General features: G+C 47.0%; 1 protein-coding gene and 1 pseudogene across 18 annotated transcripts in view; one reads left to right on the top strand and one right to left on the bottom strand.

The window, feature by feature from the left end:
• Positions 1-18,965, top strand: part of TTC7B (tetratricopeptide repeat domain 7B) — a 274,722-nt gene that overhangs the window by 27,264 nt on the left and 228,493 nt on the right. For 16 of the 18 annotated variants that reach the window (XR_012416059.1, XR_012416058.1, XR_012416057.1 and 13 more), the window contains exon 3: positions 3,641-3,809. The exons of 1 other annotated variant lie outside the window; for it this stretch is intronic. Coding sequence is in view for 11 of the 17 variants with exons in the window: in XM_073998062.1 (XP_073854163.1) it covers positions 3,641-3,809 (169 nt within the window). In the remaining 6 variants the exon portion in view is untranslated. The remainder of the gene's footprint in view (positions 1-3,640; positions 3,810-18,965) is intronic. One more of the 18 variants, XM_065549224.1, reaches the window with a different exon arrangement.
• Positions 17,986-18,621, bottom strand: LOC102123080 (small ribosomal subunit protein uS13-like; annotated as a pseudogene).

Below are 18,965 nucleotides of genomic sequence, written 5' to 3'. Positions count from 1 at the left end.
TCTCGCTCTGTCGCCCAGGCTGGAGTGCAGTGGCCGGATCTCGGCTCACTGCGAGCTCCGCCTCCCGGGTTCACGCCATTCTCCTGCCTCAGCCTCTGGAGTAGCTGGGACTACAGGCACCCACCACCACACCCGGCTAATTTTTTGTATTTTTAGTAGAGACGGGGTTTCACCATGTTAGCCAGGATGGTCTCCATCTCCTCACCTTGTGATCTGCCCACCCTGGCCTCCCAAAGTGCTGGGATTACAGGTATGAGCCACCACACCCGGCCTCATCTCATATGTTCTTAACCAATGACATGATGACATAGGTGGACACAGGGGTAGGTCTTGATCTGGGGACACAGGTAGTAGGTCTTGATCAGCAGGAGAGGGTGAAGGGACAGCAGGCACATGGGCCGCAGCTCACAGTGATGGCCAGCCAGACTCAAGTGTCCTGCTGGGAGGTGTGAGGGGAGATATCTGGCTCATTTCTTTCCCCCGTCTACCCGCCCCCCAACTTCATGTTGAAAAATTCACCTTTCATTTCACCAGGTGTTGATAGGTTTTGCTTTCCATTCTCTACAACGCCGTGTGGTAGTAAGCACATTGAATTTATTTTAGTATTTATTTATTTATTTATTTATTTTTTGAGACAGAATGTTGTTCTGTCGCCCAGATGCCATCTCAGCTTACTGCAACCTCCACCTCCCAGGTTCAAGCAATTCTTCTGCCTCAGCCTCCCGAGTAGCTATGACTACAGGTGTGTGCCGCCACACCTGGCTAATTTTTGTGTTTTTAGTAGAGACGGGGTTTCACCATGTTGGCCAGGCTGGTCTCGAACTCCTGACCTTAGGTGATCTGCCTACGTCGGCCTGTAATCCCTCCGAAAGTGCTGGGATTACAGGCCTGGGCCACTGCACGAAGCTGTTGAATTTAATTCAAGTTAAAAGTCTTGAGTCTGAGTCCAGTTCTGGATTTATAGGCTGTGTGATTTTGGGATGTTACTTAACCTCTCTGAGCTTCATGTTTCTCAGCTGCAGGCCTACTTAGCCCAGGATTGTTTTGAGGCTCAAATGGAGAAATTCTTTCAAAGCTGTATAGCACTAGATACACATCATTTCTTGCTATGTTATTAGTTGCTACCTAGAGTGTTTTTTTCTCCCATTGCTGTTTTTCACCTTCCTCCATCTTGTAAAGAATGTTCCAAAGCCACACATCTTTTGCATGGGTGTGCTGTCCTACTCACACTGACTAATGTGAAACTTTCTCTTTCCTTGAGCTTAAGTCCAGCTTGTCTTAAGTGAATTGAGGCTGGGAAGACCAGAGCCAGCCAGGTGGGACGGAAAGAGTCCTGGACGAGGAGTCAGGACATCTGGCTTCTGATTCAAGGCAAGAAAATGGTCCTTATTGTGAGCAAGGTGGCCCCTGACACCGTGTTAGGGTTGTTCTCCCACTGCCCCAGCAGCCGAGGCACCCTGGCCAAGCCGTTTCCTGTGCTTGGGTGCAGATTGGACTCCCCCAAGGAGGCTCTCCCAGTGTCCAAACTGTGCCTCTAGGCTTGCAATTTTCTTCAAGCTTTTTCTCCGCCTGGCCCTCCAGTTTGCTTTCGTTTTTTTTCCCCCTTTGGTAAAATATACATAACATACAACCTAACGTTATAGCTCTTTGTAAGTGTACAGTATAGTAGCATTAAGTATGTTATCATTGTCACCACCCTCCATCTCCAGGCTCATCTTCCCAAACTGAACCTCTTGTGATGTATCCATTAATGCTAACTCCTCATTTCCCCCTCCTCCTTCAATTCGCCTTTAATCCAGCGGTTCTCAGAGGCTGGAAGCTTGGGGAAGGAGGAAAGACTTCCCAGAATGTCCTAGGAAATGTGTTCAAAATACCCAAGCCTGGCCCGTCCCCCACCCGGGTGGAGAACCCCTGTGGTGGATGCTTTTTTTTTTTTGAGACAGAGTCTCGCTCTGTCATCCAGGCTGGAGTGCAGTGGCATGATCTCGGCTCACTGCATCCTCTGCCTCCCGGGTTCAAGTGATTCTTGTGCCTCAGCCTCCTGAGTAGCTGGGATTACAGGTGTGCACCACCACGCACCACTAATGTTTGTATTTTTAGTAGAGATGGGGTTTCACCATGTTGGCCAGGCTGGTCACGGACTTCTGGCATCAAATGATCTGCCTGCCTCAGCCTCCCAAAGTGCTGGGATTATAGGTGTGAGCCACCGCACGCGGCCTGGATGCTTTTTTCTCTTTTCTGAGTCTGTTTTGATTTCTCCGTCTCCAGATGTAATTCTAATTCCTCTGGTGCCTCTCCCTTGGGCCCCCCATAAACACCTTTGCTCCTATCAGTCCTCCTTGCCCACTCCACCATCCTTTCCAGTGCTGCCTGATGTCCCTCTCTCTTCCAAGAAATGCCTGGAAGCTGACCACGTTGGCTGAGATAGCTGCTGTAACACGCTGTACCTGGCTACCTGGCCTTGTTGTCCACCCATCAAAGCTCTAGGTTACAGTATAAATAGTGTGGTTTCATGGTGTGCTTTCGTAAGCAAAAACCTCAGCTTTGAACCGCTTGGGCTCTGAGGAGAAGGTCTGGCCAAGGAAGATAAATCTGTTTCCTTATATAGGTGGCAGGGTGGCCTGTTCTCTCCCTAGGTGCTAGGGGACGGGTCGGGAAGAAGGGTAATGATGAGGCTTTGGGGAGTGGGGGACTGGCCAGGTCAGCCTCGCTGACTGGGAGGAAGGGGGGCCCACAGAGAACTTCCAGCCTTCAGCCTCTGGGGAGGGTACCAGGTCACCTCAGTTTAGAAACTTCAGTGGCTCAGTGAGAAACTTCGCCCTGGAAAGCAAGCAAGTCCTAATCTTCACATCCATTTGGGAAGGCCCTCCTTGATGATTTGGGTTACAGGGTTGTGGTGCATCTCCACTGCCATGGCCGGCCCACCAGGATGTCTGGGCCGCTTCTTTTCTGAGACAGGTGCTTGTATGTTTAACTTATGAAGCATTCCTTCCTTCCTTGGCCCAGCCGGCCCACCCCGCCATGGGCCTGGTGAGGGGAGCCGCAGGGTTTGGTTTTGGTTTGGTTTTTGCAACAGCTTTCTTGAAGTGTAATTCACATACCATACAACTCACCCATTCAGAGTGTCCACTTCAGCGATTTTTAGTATATTCATGAAGTTGTGCAACCATCACCACAATCAATTCTAGAACATTTTCATCACCTTCCAAAGAAACCCATCGTCATTAGCAGCCACCTCCCATTCCTAGCCAAGACGAATCTATTTTCTGACTGTAGATTTGACTATCCTGGACATCTCATACACATGGAAGCATATGTATGCTTCCATACATATTTTTTGTGACTGGATTTTTCACTTGGCATCATGTTTTTGGGGTTCGTCTATGTTGTAGCACATAACAGTACTTCATTCTTTACTACAACTGAGTAATATTCCATTTTATGGCTAGCCCACGTTTTGGTGGACATTTGGGTTGTTTCCACTGTTTGGCTATTGTGGATAACATTGCTCAGAACATTCACGTCCAAACTCTTGTGCGGGGAGCTGTGGGGTTTTACGGCGGCAGCTGGCTGGGCTCCGAGGGAGCATCATGCCTGATATTGTAGGAAAATGCTTTTCTTTCTCTCCTTTCCCTTCTAGTCAGAATTCCTACAAGAATCCAATCTGATCATGGCCAAGTTGAATTATGTGGAAGGTGATTATAAAGAAGCTCTGAACATTTATGCCCGGGTGGGCCTGGACGACCTGCCGCTGACAGCTGCCCCGCCCTACAGGCTGCGGGTGATCGCAGAAGCCTATGCTACCAAAGGTGAGGCCCGTGCCTTCTAACACAGTATCCCATGCCCTGGAGCCAGCAGCGCCTCTTGGGAGCCGCCTGTTTGACCCCTGGCCCTTGGCTGGTGATGAACCTGGCAGCTCCCAGCAAGGCTGCTGGGGCCATCCTGCAGCACGTGCTGGGTCATGCTAAGCCCAGCAGGGGTTTGTTCCTCCGAGCCAGTGGCCATCAGCTGTCACTGAAGGGGATGAAGGAAAAACATTTCAGCAAAGTTTCTTTCTTTCTTTCTTTTTGAGATGGAGGTTTGCTCTTGTTGCCCAGGCTGGAGTGCAATGGTGCGATCTTGGCCCACCGCAACCTCCACCTCCCGGGTATAAGTGATTCTCCTGCCTCAACCTCCCGAGTAGCTGGGATTACAGGCATGTGCCACCATGCCCGGCTAATTTTGTATTTTTAATAGACAGGGGGTTTCTCCATGTTGGTCAGGCTGGTCTCGAACTCCTGACGCCAGGTGATCCACCCACCTCAGCCTCCCAAAGTGTTGGGATTACAGGCGTGAGCCACCGTGCCTGGCTTCAGCAAAGTTTCTTGATAAGTAATATGCAACTTCAGCGGGGGCCTGCCTTGGTAATTAAAATCCTGCACAGCATATAGGGATTCATATCATATGGTCAGTTGGCCACATGGCTGATGACGTTTTTATTCATAAATGCCACCTCTGGGTTAATTAAGGCTAATCAGTTGCCACACAACAATCACTAGCAATCAGTCCTCTCTTAGTTAACTGTGTACCTATTCAGGGACAAGAAGAACGCGTAAATATCTCACTGCCATGAAGCAGTTTGCACTCTAGTGTGAGATAATGCAGTCTCATGGGAAGAAAAAGTATGGAAGCACAGGACACACAGACGACGGGACCGTTCCAAACTGCCACTTCCTCAATCTATAATGGGCATAATCACACCGACTTCATGGGGCTATTAGGAGGATTAAGCCAAATAGTGTATGTAAAGCATTTAATGTAGTACCTGGCAAGTTCTAAATGCTGCATAAATGATATTTTAAAATCTCTACCAGGTGCGGTAGCTCACGCCTGTAATCCCAGCACTTTGGGAGGCCAAGGTGGGAGGATCACCTGAGGTCAGGAGTTCGAGACCAGCCTGGCCAACATGGCGAAACCCCGTCTCTACTGAAAGTACAAAAATTAGCCGGGTGTGGTGGCAGGTGCCTGTAATCCCAGCTACTCAGGAGGCTGAGGCAGGAGAATTGCTTGAACCCGGGAGACAGAGATTGCAGTGAGCCGAGATCACGCCATTGCACTCCAGCCTGGGTGACAAGAGCGAGACTCCATCTCAAAAAAATTTAAAAAATAAAAATAAAACCTCAACCCCAAACAGGGCAGCAAATGGTAAAAGCTAGGGATGGGTAATATGGGGAGGTCACTTCAGGCCAGCAGGGCCAGGAAGGCTTTCTAGAGCAAGAGGACACTTTGAATGGGACTTCTTAAGGCCATGGCAAGAAGTGGACTATCTGGAGTGGCTCCTGTCCTTCTGGCCATCTACTGTTCAAACCAAGTACCGTGACTGACTGTGGCTGGCAGAGGCCAGGGCCCTGGGTGGCTTGTCCCTCCAGCACAGTCATGAGCTGGCCATTGTGTGCTGCCAGCACTTTCTGGCTGAGATGAGGGGGCTACAGGTAGTCCAGCCTGTCTGACTCAGTTGTCTTATGCAATGTTGAACAAAGACCCAGCCCGGGGCACACTTGTTGAGAGCTTTGTGATGGGAATGATGTATTCACCCAGTTCCCTGGGGACCCTTGAGTACTGCCAGGCTCCTCTAATTCTAAACATCCCCGTGGGCTCGGAAATAATGCCGTTGCTCTTGACAGGGCACTCTGGAAGTTTAATGGGCACGCCCCTTTGAGGCTGCCTCTGGGGTCCTGACAGCGTTTGGCTTTGTTTGCATCTGTCTGAGCTGTAGGGAATGCTGGGGTCTGTGCCACACAGCCACGTTCTTCTCTCCCTGGTGCTCACCCAGCTACCTCACATGCATCAGGAGCTGTGTGTGTGTGGCCAGCAACAGTATTCCGGAAGGAGAGCAAAGCATCATCTGGCAATTTCCACCTGCCCAACTGCCCTGGGGCTGGTGGGTGGAACCAGGAGTTGGCTTGCTATTTGGGGGTGGGAGGTGGCTTTGGGGCCTGCCCAGTACCCAGAGCCCACATCCTAGGACTGGTTCTGAGATAGTTTAATGGAGGTAGGCTGTCTACAGGTGGCACTGCCAGCTCAGTCTTGTGGCTGCCATGAAAGGTGGGCAAGGAGGACAGGCGACTTGGGCCCTGAGCCTGGCCCTGGGTGATATGTGGTCACCCTACCCATGAGGTTGTGGCATTGGCTCTTGGGACACTTGCTGGCTCACGGGAGACCTGGGTCTGGCTAGTTTCTGACTTCCATGAGTGCAGGTAGAGTCACATGTGTACCGGGAGAGGGAAGGTCACTTCTGCCTAGAGGAAGTGGCCAGCAGCCTGGGGGCTCCAGGCCCTGGAGAGCCTGGTGGGCCAGGTGAGAGGCAGTGTAGAGGGACAGTTTTGAGCACCGGCCCTGACCATCTGCCTGGGTCCTACTCTGTGTGTCACATGCTGGCTCTGGGGCCTTGTCCAAGTTCCCTAGCCTCTCTCTGCCCCTGTTTCCCCGCCCATCAAGCTCTCATTGGCTTGTCACAGGACTGCATGAGACAGCACACATGAAATTCTTCTACAGCGCCGGCACATAGTGAGCACGATGTAAATGTCAGCTGAAGCTGAGTGTTGGGTGGGCCGTGAGGGACTGGAAGTGACTTGTACTAACAGGGCAATTTTGGGCCCAATTCATGGAGATGCCCAGAGACAGGCCTGCTCTCTGAGGAGTTCAAGAGGCCCTCGGTCCTAGCTCTGTGTAGGAATATTCTTGGCTCTCTTTCTTCACCAAGGTCCCTGAGGATTTTTAAGGGGAGGCTGCTGCCAGGGGGTTCTCTGAATGTTGGTCCCTCCTCTATCTGCACACGCCCTAGGCAGCGGGATTGACCTACATACTTTCTTTGTCACCTCAACTTCTCCCTGGTGACCTGAGGTCTGAGTTGGTCAGGGTTTTCAGATAGAGTCCCTTCCCCTAGCCAGCCAGCGTTAGCCTTTGCTGATTGGGAATCGGAAGACTGTATGGTTCAGCTCCCAGAATGTCCTATGGGCCAGCACTATGTTAGGGAATTTCCTGTCTCTTTAACTCTCCAAACCCCAAATCTACTGAAGAGAGAAATGAGAGGAGGTAAGGTTATGCAGAAGCGTAGCAGTGGCCATGGTGTACTGAAAGATTCCTGCGCGCCAGGTGTGGTGCCCTTTATCCCAGTATTCACTCTTTTTTTTTTTTTTTTAAACGGAGTCTCACTCTGTCACCTGGGCTGGAGTGCAATGGCGCAATCTGGGCCCACTGCAACCTCCGCTTCCCAGGTTCAAGTGATTCTCCTGCCTCAGCCTCCCAAGTAGCTGGGATTACAGGTGTGCACCATTACACCTGGCTAATTTTTTTTTATTTTTTAGTAGAGACAGGGTTTCACCATGTTGGCCAGGCTGGTCTCGAACTCCTGATCTCGGGTGATCTGCCCACCTCGGCCTCCCAAAGTGTTGGGATTATAGGTGTGAGCCACCGCGCCCAGCCTTCATTCATTCTTTACCACCACCTATGAGGTAAACACCATTGTTCTTTCCATTTTACAGAAAAGAAACCTGGGGCACAGAGAGGTTAGGTAAACCTGCCCAGGGTCCTACAGCTAGGAAGTGGTCGAGCCAGGACTTGACCTCAGAGACTGGCTCTAGGGCCCATGTTCTCCTCCAAGTGGCAGAATGGGGTCTCAGTCTGACGCCCATGTTCCTAATTGCTCTCTTTTGTTGGCATATGGACTGGAACTCAGCTAGGCCAGGTAAGGTTTCTTCAGGGAGAAAACATTCAGGTCACTCGAGAATACCCTAGATTTGTACTCCCGCCCTTGGTTCCTCTACTTTAATGCCTCACCCTTGCCGAGTTTCCTCTTGTAAGTTCTGTCCTTCAAGCTCATATTGCTGTCTTCTCTGAAGCCCCCTGGGACCCACCCATTCAGAGTCAATCATATTTGATGCTGTCATAGCACAGTACATTAGAATTATGTAAGAAACGACTGGAGTTGTACGCATGCTCACTTAAGGCGTTCTTGCCTTGCCAATCTAGCATTCCTAGAAGAAGGTCATCTACCAGTTGCACTCCGCCATTTTGCCCCTTAGTGCGCATGCTTGCGCCCACTCGCCCAATTCCTGAGAGCTTGTTGGGAAGCTGCTGATCACCAATTTCGAGTTTTTTCTATCTGCTGGGAGGCTGCTTTTTCCTGATGCAGGCTGCTACCAATTATTATTTTAGAGAAACGGTTAACAACTGCCTGACCATCACCTGATGGTCACCTGACATTTCTGGTGTGTGTATGTGTGTATGTCGCGGGGAGCCCTCTCCTGCTCTGCTCGTGCCTGACTGGCTGCCTCCTATAACAGGGCTGTTTGGCTTTCTCAGCATTTTCTGTGACTTTCTTTTCTGCGTACACAGAGGAAAGTAAGCACCTATCTCTGCTTTATAAACAGAAACATAATTAATAGAAGAGACAAAATGAACAGTTCCCTTTTTAGTAAAACAAAATTTTAAAACTGGAAATTTAAAAATTTTAAAAGTGCGGCCTGGAAACAGCAGGGGAGTTAACTTCCTTTCCAGATCGCATGGCACCAAAGCAGAGGGCTGGCTCTAGAGAGTAAATGGGGCCTGCACAGTCATCTCCCATGTAGACATTTTATTTCCCAGTAGGGGACACTGTGCCAGAGAGGAGAAGGGACTTGCCCTATGCCACACAATCCAGGGCAGGACCAAGATGTGGGGATGTTTCTTAGTAGGAAATTTTTCCATCAAGCTGAGTGACCTCTGTGCCCAGGTGGAGGAGGCGGCACCATGTCGGGCGCTTTACAGAGCTCCTTTACCTTCTCCATTCCTCCCTGCTCCTGGGGTGGCAGCTGCTCTTCCATGCAGTGGTTAAGGGCATGAAGCTTCGGGGTCAGACTGTCCAGGTTTGACCTCTGGCTTTGCCACTTATTAGCTAAAAGGTCTTGGGCAAATTATTTTCACCCCACTGGGTCTGTTTCTCATCTGTAAATGGAGATAATAATAATATCTACCTTACAGGGTTGTGCAGGGAATGGGTGAATACATGTAAAGCACTTAGCACAATGCCCGGCAGATCAACAAATGTGTTATTTTTATTCTTACCACAAATGATTGGCCTCTTCATTTGTTTGACCACAAATGATTGGCCTCTTCAGATGCCCCAGGTGACAACATCTGGTTGTGGGGAGAGGGGAGAGGCCGGCTTTTTTCCATGAATACATTGGTGCCTTAGTGGATCTGCTTTGTCAGGCGGAGGGTTTGACCATCAGGAAGTGGGACCTGGGAGCCATACATTTACAGGGGGAATCTTTTTTTTTTTTTTTTTTTTTTTTTTTTTGAGACAGAGTCTTGCTCTGTCGCCCAGGCTGGGGTGCAGTGGCCGGATCTCAGCTCACTGCAAGCTCCGCCTCCCGGGTTTAGACCATTCTCCTGCCTCAGCCTCCCGAGTAGCTGGGACTACAGGCGCCCGCCACCTCGCCTGGCTAGTTTTTTGTATTTTTTAGTAGAGACGGGGTTTCACCGTGTTAGCCAGGCTGGTCTCGATCTCCTGACCTCGTGATCCGCCCGTCTCGGCCTCCCAAAGTGCTGGGATTACAGGCTTGAGCCACCGCGCCCGGCCTTTTTTTTTTTTTTTTTTTTTTTTTTCCTGAGACAGAGTTTCACTCTTATTGCCCAGGCTGGAGTGCAGTGGCACGATCTCAGCTCACGGTAACTTCTGTTTCCCGGGTTCAAGTGATTCTCCTGCCTCAGCCTCCCGAGCAGCTGGGATTACAGGTGTGTGCCACCATGCCCGGCTAATTTTTTTTGTATTTTTAGTAAAGACGGGGTTTTACCATGTTGGCCAGGCTGGTCTCGAACCCCTGACCTCAGTTGATCCACCTGCCTTGGCCTCCCAAAGTGCCGGGATTACAGGCGTGAGCTACCACGCCTGGCCTAGCAGGGGAATCTTTAGGGGAAGATCACATGAAGATCAGAGGCCTGGAGTGTGGCTTAGGGAAGGGAAAGTTGTTGCTGATGTTGGAAGATGGCGAGTACATAGAAGTCAGCAGCAGCTGGAGAAGCTACCCACATCATCCCTTCTGCCCAGCCCCAGCCAGATGCTTGGCAGGCAGATGGAGTGAGCAGGTGTGCTCTGTTCACAGAGCGGTGGAGGGGGCAGTGCAAATCCAAGTCAGCCTCGACAACTCCATCCCACAGGGCTTTCTGAGGGCAGGGCCTAAGCTCCTGCCTTAGGCATATGCAGAGGGGTAAACGGTGTATGCAGCGCTGACCGCCCAAGCCATGCTGCAAATCCATTTTCCAGTTTCTGCCACAATCTATGCATTAGGGCCTTTTCAGTTGTAGATGAAAGAAAACCCAGCTTAAACTGACTTCAGTGGCAGCTGGCTTCAAGGCTCAAATACATGGATTCTTCCTCTCTGTTTCCCTTCCCCTCTTGTCGCTTTCCCTCTCAGACCGCAGGTAAGCAGAGCAGCTCCAGACTCTCATTCTCCTGGGTGTGATCCTCAGACATCTCGGCCGGGTTCTTGTTGTGTCTTATTCCACCCCAACTGGATCACATTCTCACCCTTGATCCAGTTACCATGGTGAAAAGGGGCTGGTCCCATTGGGGGATCAGAGGAAGGGCAGTGTCCAGTGTCCATGACAAATGTCCACAGCAGTGGCTCCTCTGAATCAAATATGCCCAGGGCTCTTTCTTTTTTTCTTTGAGGTAGCATCATTGAGCCTTTCATCAAATATGCCCAGGGCTCTTTCTTTTTTTCTTTGAGGTAGCATCTGCAGGGAAGAAGAGAAGGGAAAATTGGGGAGCAGCCAGGTGACTGCTCTGTGAGAGAGTCACTGTGGACTAGAGATGACCTTGGGAGCAGACCGCGTGAGGCCGATCAACACTGAAGGAATGGGGCTTTTTGGGGGAAGAGCAGCCTCCAGGGGTGGAGGAGCAGGCCTTACCTGTGTAGAGGGCTCTTGGAGGAAGAAACTCGGTCTGTTTTGGCCTCAGGGACAGTGCCAGAGCCGGGCATTGGAAACTGCGTGAAGTTCAACATTAGTCCCATTTATGGAAGCCGATTTCTAACCTTACAGCTGCCGGAGAGCTCAGCCGCACTGAGAGGCGGGGCTTCCCTGTGCCTGAGCATTTATTGAGCGCTGATGGAGAGCCTGGCATGGTGTGCGGTGATTTACCTGCGTGATTGTGCTTATCCTGAGAACAATCCTGGACCCTAGGATTATCGTTCCCTGCAGAGGGGTTAAGAGGCTGCTTTTCAGAGTTGAGATGGGATTCAAAGCAAGGCCTGTGGACTCCAACATCCATACTCTTTCCACTTTACTGAGCTGCCTGTCAATGGGAGCGTAATCACTCATTGTGAGTGAGGATATGGTTGATGCGATTCTGGTGTGAGATAACCTGCTCAGCCTTGATTGTGTTCTGTGATTTGTGAGTGATTTAAGTCTGGCTTTTCTTATCTGCAAAACAGAGCTAATAATGCTCTCACAGGAGTACTGAGAAGACTAAATAAGAGAAAATGGGAAGATGCTTTGCATTGATAAATCCAAGGTCAGTGGAAGGGGATTTGAATAGTCAGATCTCATGGACAGCTGAGGCTGGGAGCAGCAGGTGGCTGTGATGGCCTTGCCCCTCCTGTCCCTGAAGGCCCTGTCCGCCACGCTCCTTCGCTGAGCCAGCCAGCAGTGCTTCTAGCTGTCCCTGGTATTGATCTCTTGTTTCATACCCACAATTTTATTTTATTGTTCTTTTTAAAAATTTATTATTTATTTACTTTTTTGAAACAGGGTCTTGCTCCGTTGCCAGGCTGTTGTGATCTCGGCTCACCGCAACCTCTGCCTTCCAGGCTCAAGCAATCCTCCCACCTCAGCTGGGACTACAGGCATGCACCATCCTGCCTGGCTAATTTTTGGTGTTTTTTCTAGAGATGAGGTTTTTCCATGTTGCCTAGGCTGGTCCCGAACTCCTGAACTCAAGCGATCCTCCTGCCTTGGCCTCCCAAAGTGCTGGGATTACAGGCATGAGCCAGTGCACCCAGCCTTATTGTTCTCAGTATAGACAAAATACATGTGTTTTATATAAAATTCAGAATTGCAGACTAATCAAAAGAACATAAAGATATCCATTACCCCATCTATTCAAGGCAGTTGCTGTTAACACTATAGTTCATTTCCTTCCAGATCTTCTCTACACCTCCTATATGTGTGAATTTTTTTTTATAAAAGTGGGATTATACCATATATACTGCTTTGTGAACTGCTTTTTCTACTTCACTATAGATCGTAAACACTTTCCATGACAGTAGATACATTTCTGCAACATTTAAGCAGCTGTATAACATTTCATAGTATGGATGAAGTATAATCTATTTAAGTAAAGCTTCTATTTTTGCACACGTAGGTTGTTTTCAGCTTTTCACTGTTATACACGAGGCTGTGATGAGTACCTTGTCAGCCTGGTCTTTGTGCCTGTTCTTTTTTTTTTTTTTTTGAGACGGAGTCTCGCTCTGTCGCCCAGGCTGGAGTGCAGTGTCCTGATCTCAGCTCACTGCAAGCTCCGCCTCCCGAGTTCCCTCCATTCTCCTGCCTCAGCCTCCCGAGTAGCTGGGACTACAGGCGCCCACCACCTCGCCCGGCTAGTTTTTTGTATTTTTTTAGTAGAGACGGGGTTTCACCGTGTTAGCCAGGATGGTCTCAATCTCCTGACCTCGTGATCCGCCCGCCTCGGCCTCCCAAAGGTGCCTGTTCTTAATGATTTCCCGAGGAGAGGTTTCCAGCAGTGGAGTTTCTGGGTCAGAGAGAGGTATTTCCAGATTGCCCTGCAGAACGGGGCACCTGTGTCCTTTCCTACCTGCAGTGTGAGGAACCAGCCTCCTCTCATTCCAGCCAACACTGAATGCAATTCCTTTGATTTAAAAATGATCATTTATTCTTTAGCTGTGTATTGAGTGTAGGCTGTTTGGAAAATAAAAAAATATATATATACTTAATATTTATTTAAAAATATTTATAAATAAAATCAGGTACCCTACTATTACTTCAGCTGGTTAACCACTGTTAAACACACACACATACACACACACACACACATTATATATAGTATATTTAATATTTTTATATACAATTGGGATTATGCCTTATATCCTATTTTATATTCTTTTTTCACTCTGTGTGTGTATGTATGTACAATTATTTTTCCACATCATTAAATATTTTTGAAAACATAGTTTTTAAAGGCTGCACAGTGGTGTGCCTTATGGAATTTTTTTCTTTTTTTGAGACGGGGTCTTGCTTTGTCGCCCAGGTTGGAGTGCAGTGGCGCTATCTTGGCTCACTGCAACCTCCATCCCCCACACCGGGCTCAAGAGATCCTCCTGTCTCAGCCCCCACAAGTAGCTGAGACGACAGGCATGCACCACCACACCTGGCTAATTTTTAAATTTTTTGTAGAGATGGGATTTTGACACGTTACCCAGGCTGGTCTCGAACTCCTGGGCTCAGGTGAGCCTCCCACCTTGACCTCCCAAAGTGCTGGGATTACAGACGTGAGCTGCGGTGCCGGGCCTATGAATATTTTTGAAACAGCTGCCCATGAAACATCTAGGTCATTTCAGTTTTCATATTATAAATACACTCTATAGGTTTTTTCCCCCAATTTATTTTATTTGGTAAAACACGTATAACAAAATTTCCCATCTTCATCATTTTTAAGTGCACAGTTCAGTGGGATTAAATGTATTCTTCACATTGCTGGGCAACTGTCACCACCATCTATCTCCAGAACTCTTTCCCTTTTAAAAACTCATGAAACAATAACTCCCCATTCCCCTCCCACCCTCAGTTGCTGGCAGACACCATTCTACTTTCTGTCTGCCTGATTTTGCCTACCCTAGGTACCTCATGTAAGTGGAGTCATGTGGTATTTGCCTTTTTGTGATTGGCCTACATTTCACTTAACACAGTGTTCTCAAGGTTCATCCATGTTGTAACATGTGTCAGAATTTTCTTTCATCTACAGGGAAAGTAATACTCTATTGTGTGCACGTATCATGTTTTGACTCAATTTGTAGCCTAACACATGGTCTGTCCTGGAAAATGTCCCATGCGTACTTGAGAAGAAAATTGGGTAGAGTGACTGTTTATGTCTCTTAGGTCTAGTTGGTTTATTGTGTTAAGTCCTCTATGTCCTTATTTCTGTCTGGTTGTTTTTCTTGTTTGTTTTGTTTTGTTTTTTGAGATGGAGTTTCACTCTTGTTGCCCAGTCTGGAGTGCCATGGCATGATCTCGGCTCACTGCAACCTCTGCCTCCTGGGTTCAAGCGATTCTCCTGCCTCAGCCTCCTGAGTAGCTGGGATTACAGGCATGCACCACCACGCCCAGCTAATTTTGTATTTTTAGTAGAGACGGGGTTTCTCCCTGTTGGTCAGGCTGGTCTTGAACTCCCGACCTCAGGTGATCTGCCCACCTTGGCCTCCTAAAGTGCTGGGATTACAGGTGTGAGCCACCATGCCTGGCCTGGTTGTTCTATTCATTCTTAAGAGAGGATTATTGAAGTTTCCAACTACTATTATAGAATTCTCTGTTTCTCCCTTCAATTCAATATATGATGTTTTTCCTTCATCTATTTTGATGGTCTGTAATTACGTATGTAAATGTTTATAATTGTTATATCTTCTTACTGTATTGACTCTTTATTAATATATAACATCCTTCTTTGTCTCTTATTTGTGTATTTTTAGAGATGAGGTCTCATTCTGTCACCCAGGCTGGAGTGCAGTGGTGCTATCATAGCTCACTGTAACTTCGAATTCCTGGGCTCAAGAGATCTCCTGCTTCAGCCTGCCAAGTAGCTAGAATTACAGATGTGTACCATCATAACCCTGCTAATTTTTTTTATTTTTTGTAGAGATAGGGTCTCACTATGTTGCCCAGGATAGTCTCAAACTCCTAGCATCAAATGACTCTCTTGCCTCAACCTCCTGGTAGCTGAGATTACAGGAGTATGCCACCACACCCAACACCTTTTTTAATTTAAAAGTCTGTTTTGTTGGATCTTAGTATAGCCATCCCTGCTCTCTTGGTTACTATTTGCATGAATATCTTTTTGTTTGTTTGTTTTGTGACAGAGTCTTGCCCTGTCACCCAGGCTGCAGAACAGTGGTGTGATTACAGCTCACTGCAGCCTCAGCCTCCTGAGTTCAAGTGATACTCTTGCCTCAGCCTCCCAAGTAGCTGGGACTAAAGGCTCATGCCACCATGTCTGGCTAATTTTTAAATTTTATTTTGTAGAGACGAAGTCTTACTGTGTTGCTCAGGCTGGTCTTGAATTCCCGGGCTTAAGCAGTTCTCCCACCTCGGCCTCCCTGAAATGTGAGCCACTTTGTCCAGTCAGAATATCTTTTTCCATTCTTTCACTTTCAATATATTTGTGTCTGTGGATCTAGAGTCTCTTGTAAACAGCATATAGTTGGATCATGTTTTTTTAATGCATTCTGTCAATCTCCATCTTTTGATTGGCCCAGTTGAAATATCTGTTTCCATTCTTTCACTATCAATGTATTTGTGTCTGTGGATCTAGAGTCTCTTGTAGACAGCATATAGTTGGATCATGTTTTTTTAATGCATTCTGTCAATGTCCATCTTTTGACTGGAGAGTTTAATCCATTTCCATTTAAAGTAGGTACTGATGAGGGACTTACTTCTGTAATTTGCTATGTTTTCTACATGACTTATAGCCTTTTTTGTCTCTTGCTTTCTGCATTATTATCTTCTTTTGTTAGTTGATTTTTTTTTTGTAGTGAAATGTTTAAATTTCTTTCTCATTTCCTTTTGTGTATATTTGCTAGCTATTTTCTTTGTGGTTACCATGAAGATTCCATTTAACATCCTAAAGTTTAACACTCTAACTTAAAAGTATATAAGCTTGACTAACATACAAAAACTCCATTCCTGTAAAGCTCTATCCCCATCCCTTTCCATTACTGATGTCGCAAAATTATATCTTTATACGTTGTATGCCCCAAAACATAAAGCTAATAATTCTTTTAAGTGCATTGTCTCTTAAATTATATAGGAAACAAAATGTGGAATTACAAACCAGAGTTATAATAATACTAGTTTTTGAGTAATAATTTAAAAAATATATTAGTCTCTTAAGTCATGTGGTTAATAAAAAGTGGAGTTACAAACCATTGTTACAATAATACTAGTTTTATAATTGCTAATGTATTCACTTTTATTGAGATCCTTAGTTCTTTATATAACTTAGAGTTATTGCTTAGTGTCCTTTCATTTCACCTTGCACGGCTTGTGTGAACATTTCTTGCAGGGCAGTTCTAGTGGTAAAAAAAACTCCTCAGCTTTTGTTTACTTGGGAATTTTTTAATTTCTCTCTCACTTTTGAAGGATAGCTTTGGCAGATACGGGATTCGTGGTTGATATGGTTTGCTCTGGGTCCTCATCCAGATCTCATTTTGAATTGTAATACCCATATGTTGAGTGAGGGATTTGTGATCTCCACGTATTAAGGGAGGGAGGTGATTGGTTCATGGGTGCAGTTTTCCCCATGCTGTTCTGATAGTGAGTGAGTTCTCATGTGATCTGATGGTTTTGTAAGTGTTTGGAAGTTCCTCCTTCACTCTCTCTCTCTCCCCCACTGCCTTGTAAAGAAGGTGGCTGCATCCCCTTCCACCATGATTGTAAGTCTCCCGCGGCCTCCCCAGCCATGTGGAACTGTGAGCCAATTAATCCTCTTTCCTTTAGAAATTACCCAGGCTCAAGGAAGTTCTTTATAGCAGTGTGAAAATGGACTAATACATTGGTTAAGAGTCTGTTTCTTTCAGCACTTTGAATATATCAGCCTATTGCAATCTGGCCTGCTATGTTTCTGATGAGAAATCTGATAATTTTATTGAGGGTCCCTTGTATGTGACAAGTTGCTTCTTGTTGCTTTTAAGATTCTTTCTTTGTCCTTCAAAAGTTTGATTATAACGTGCCTTGGTATGGGTCTTTCTCAGTTCATTTTATTTGGAGTTTGTTGAGCTTCTTGGATGTTTATATTCTGGAGCTGAAAAACTACAGTAAATGGTAACTGTACTTTTCACTTAATATCTTTCATCAAATTTCAAAAGTTTTCAGTCATTATTTCTTCAAATATTCTCTCTGCTCCTTTCTCTTTCCCTTTTCCTTCTATAATTTCCACAATGCATATGTTAGTTCTCTTGATGGTGTTCCACATGTTTCTCAGGCTCTGTTCACTTTTCTTCAATCTTTTTTTCTGTTTGTTCTTCAATGTCTTAGTCATTTTTGTGTTGCTGTCACGTAACACTAGAAACTGGGTAGCTTATAAAGAAAAGAATTTATTTCTCACATTCCTGGAGGCTAGGAAGTCCAATATGAAGGTTCTAGCATCTGGCAAGGGTCTTCTTGCCTTATCATCCCATGGTGGAAGGTGAGAGGGTGAGAGAAAGAAGGAAAAGGCTGGACTTCCTCTTTTATAATGAATCCACTCCCAAGATAATGGCATTAATCACTCACTCTGTCTTCATGGTATGGTCACCACTCATCAGGCCCTACCTCCCAACACTGTTGCAATGGGGATTAAGTCTTCAATACATCCTTTTTATGGGACACATTCAAACCATAGCACTTATTCTTGATAATTTCTATTGTCCTGTCTTCAAGTTTACTGCCTGCTCAAGTTTGCCCTTGAAGCCCTCTAGTGAATTTTTCATCTCACTTATTGTACTTTTTCAGCTCTAGAATTTCACTTCTGTTTTTTATTGAGACACGGTCTTGCTCTGTCACCCAGGCCTGAATGCTGTGGCACTATCACAGCTCAGTGTAAGCTTGAGCTCCTGGGCTCAAGCGGTGCTCCTGCCTTGGCCTCCCAAAGTGCTGCAGTTACAGGTGTGAGCTACTGCACCTAGCCCAGAATTTCTTTTTCTTTCTTTTTTTTTTTTTGGTATATAAACTATTTATTAACAGACAAGACCTACAGACTTATTTCTTCTTGGAGTCACCCACAGTGTGGCTACGGTGGCCAGTGGTCTTGGTGTGCTGACTTTGGACACGAGGGCCCCAGAAGTGGCGCAGCCCTCTGTGGGCTCAAATTTTCTTCAGTCGCTCCAGGTCTTCATGAAGCTTGTTGTCCAGACCATTGGCTAGGACCTGGCTATATTTTCCATCCTTTACACCCTTCTGTCTGTTCAAGAACCAGTCTGGGATCTTGTACTGGCATGGATTCTGCATTCCATCTCATCCTCAGTGAGTTCTCCCGCCCTCTTGGTGTGGTCAAGTGTCTGCTTTCCTCAACACCACATGAGCATATCTTCGGCCCACACCCTTAATGGCAATGATGGCAAAGCCTGTTTTCCACCGCCCATTGATGTTGGTGTTCAGTACTTGCAAAATATGCTGGAACTTTTCAGGATCTCTAGAGACATGGCGACAGCACAAGCGGTGGCACGCAGGCCTCCTGTCCAGAATTTCTTATTGGTTTTTTTTTTTTAGGTTTTCTGTCTCCTTTTTGACATTTCAATTTTGTTCATACATCATTTTCTTGACTCTCACAACATCTTCCTTCAGTCCCTTGAGCATCTTTAAAATGGTTGTTTCTTTGTCTGGTAGATCTGCCATCAGGTCTTTTTCTTTTTTTTTTTTTTTTGAGACGGAGTCTCACTCTGTCACCCGGGCTGGAGTGCAGTGGCCGGATCTCAGCTCACTGCAAGCTCTGCCTCCCGGGTTTACGCCATTCTCCTGCCTCAGCCTCCCGAGTAGCTGGGACTACAGGCGCCCGCCACCTCGCCCGGCTAGCTTTTTGTATTTTTTAGTAGAGATGGGGTTTCACCATGTTAGCCAGGATGGTCTCGATCTCCTGACCTCGTGATCCGCCCGTCTCGGCCTCCCAAAGTGCTGGGATTACAGGCTTGAGCCACCGCGCCCGGCCCAGGTCTTTTTCAAGGACAGTTTCAGTTGATATA

Source organism: Macaca fascicularis, chromosome 7 (genome assembly GCF_037993035.2).
Source record: "Macaca fascicularis isolate 582-1 chromosome 7, T2T-MFA8v1.1".
NCBI classification, from domain to species: Eukaryota; Metazoa; Chordata; class Mammalia; order Primates; family Cercopithecidae; genus Macaca; species Macaca fascicularis.
Note: the sequence above shows the minus strand (reverse complement) of the source record. Positions and strands in the feature narration are given on the sequence as shown.